A 1,670-nucleotide genomic window follows, 5' to 3' on the forward strand; every position below is an offset into this window, starting at 1 on the left:
GTCTAAATTCTGCCGCTGCATGCTACTCACAAGGACTGCCAGCATAGAGACGTAATAAACCCGTTCCGTTAGATCGTCTGTCTCGATCGCGGCGAAGTACAGCACCCAAACAAGTAATGGCTTGAGCTTATTCCATTCGACAATACCCGTCATTAAGAACAAGCTGCAGTATGCGAGATAATGCTGCTGTCTAGACAATGGACCGTCCCAGTAGCCTCCAGATGGGTGGCAAAAATATTAGAGTGCCAAGCCGGCACTTTTTCGATTACCTGTCCACGATTATTTCCATGCTGTAACGGTCGTATGGACAAGAGACGATACGCAGTTGGCTCCATCCAGCTGTCACTGGTGATAGACAATAGCAACTGTACTTGGTTCAATACACGATCAAGTGAGATGAGATGCATAATGCCGTCCAATATCGTAATCCTGTCCGGTTGCATTGGAAGTTGTTGCTTCCAGACTAAGGATATAGGGCTATGCGGTCGTGGGGAGTTCGGGGGAGATATGGAGTCAGACCCCCACTGAAGTGGCATAGAAATGATAGGCGGGATATCTTGTGAGAAACAACCTACATGATCTTCCCCGCTCGCGGGCTAGCATTATGGCGTGGTTTGATCTGAAGTCGAAGTCGGGCAAAACACATACCATGTCAAGGTGATCCGATGGTAGTCTTTGTCGATTGCATCATAGCCGCCCCTGAATCTGACAATACCTACGAGTGCATCTTGATAGTTGTAACAATGGCCACCGGCGAGGTTCCCTAGCAAAGCCTGGAAAATTGTCATTCTCCAACTACTATTGACGAAGACCGCTACTTGCGTGAGGGCAAATTTATTTTGTTGAATTACTAAACTAAGAATTTGGGGTCTCCTTATATCACAATGCATGGCCTTTCTTATTCGATAGCTATACCTTTTTCAGATGTCCATTTTCCTCCTGTTGACCCTCACTGGGTGACCCTCCCGTGGTTTTCCAGCCGCAAGCAAAACTTGATACATCGGATCACCAAAGGCCTCTTGTGGTCCTTTGCGGAAGCTCGCTTCTTTTGCCCACAACGTTCCGTCTGTACTAAGCGTCTCAAGCTCTTCGAAGACAGATCTAACTTCGAACTCTCGTATTGTCATCGCGAGTACGACCTTCATCTCAATGAGAGCCAGCTCTTGACCGATACAGTTCCTTGGTCCCCTTTCGAATGGTCGCCATGCATTAGCATGAAGCTCGTCTGCGTTTTCGGGTAGGAAGCGTTCAGGCTTGAATTCGTCTACATCGGGGCCCCAATAGCGAGTGCTACGATGGATGCACATTGACGGAGTCCATACATTCTGATGAGCTAGCAATCAGCAACAATCCTAGATCCTGGATGTGAAGCGGGATGCTGGAGGCAAGTCAGGGTTGAGCTAGGAGTTATACATACCAGTCCATCAGTTGGAAGCATAACACCGGTTGCCGGATCTTTGATGAAGTAATCGTTGCGTCCGGTACGGATACTGGATGCCGGAGGCCAGAGTCGCAGTGTCTCCTTAATGACAGCAAGTGTGTAGCCGCACTTGTTGATCAGATGTGGGTTGTCTTTGAGTTGACCCCTTAACAGTATCTAATCGCTTCTAAAGTCGGGATTCTTCACAAGAAATATGTTATGACTCAGCGCCTTGGATTTAGGACTAGAA

At 47.8% G+C, this 1,670-nt stretch overlaps 1 protein-coding gene across 1 annotated transcript; it reads right to left on the reverse strand.

Moving 5' to 3' along the window:
- Nucleotides 1-920: 920 nt before the first annotated feature.
- Nucleotides 921-1,307, reverse strand: ALTATR162_LOCUS5022 (uncharacterized protein; the record flags this gene model as incomplete). Its single annotated transcript, XM_043312638.1, has 1 exon — nucleotides 921-1,307. One exon carries the CDS (start codon nucleotides 1,305-1,307, stop codon nucleotides 921-923), a length of 387 nt encoding a protein of 128 aa, XP_043168573.1.
- Between the last annotated feature and the right edge of the window lie 363 nt (nucleotides 1,308-1,670).

Source organism: Alternaria atra (assembly GCF_907166805.1).
Source record: "Alternaria atra isolate CS162 genome assembly, contig: 24, whole genome shotgun sequence".
Classification (NCBI taxonomy): domain Eukaryota; kingdom Fungi; phylum Ascomycota; class Dothideomycetes; order Pleosporales; family Pleosporaceae; genus Alternaria; species Alternaria atra.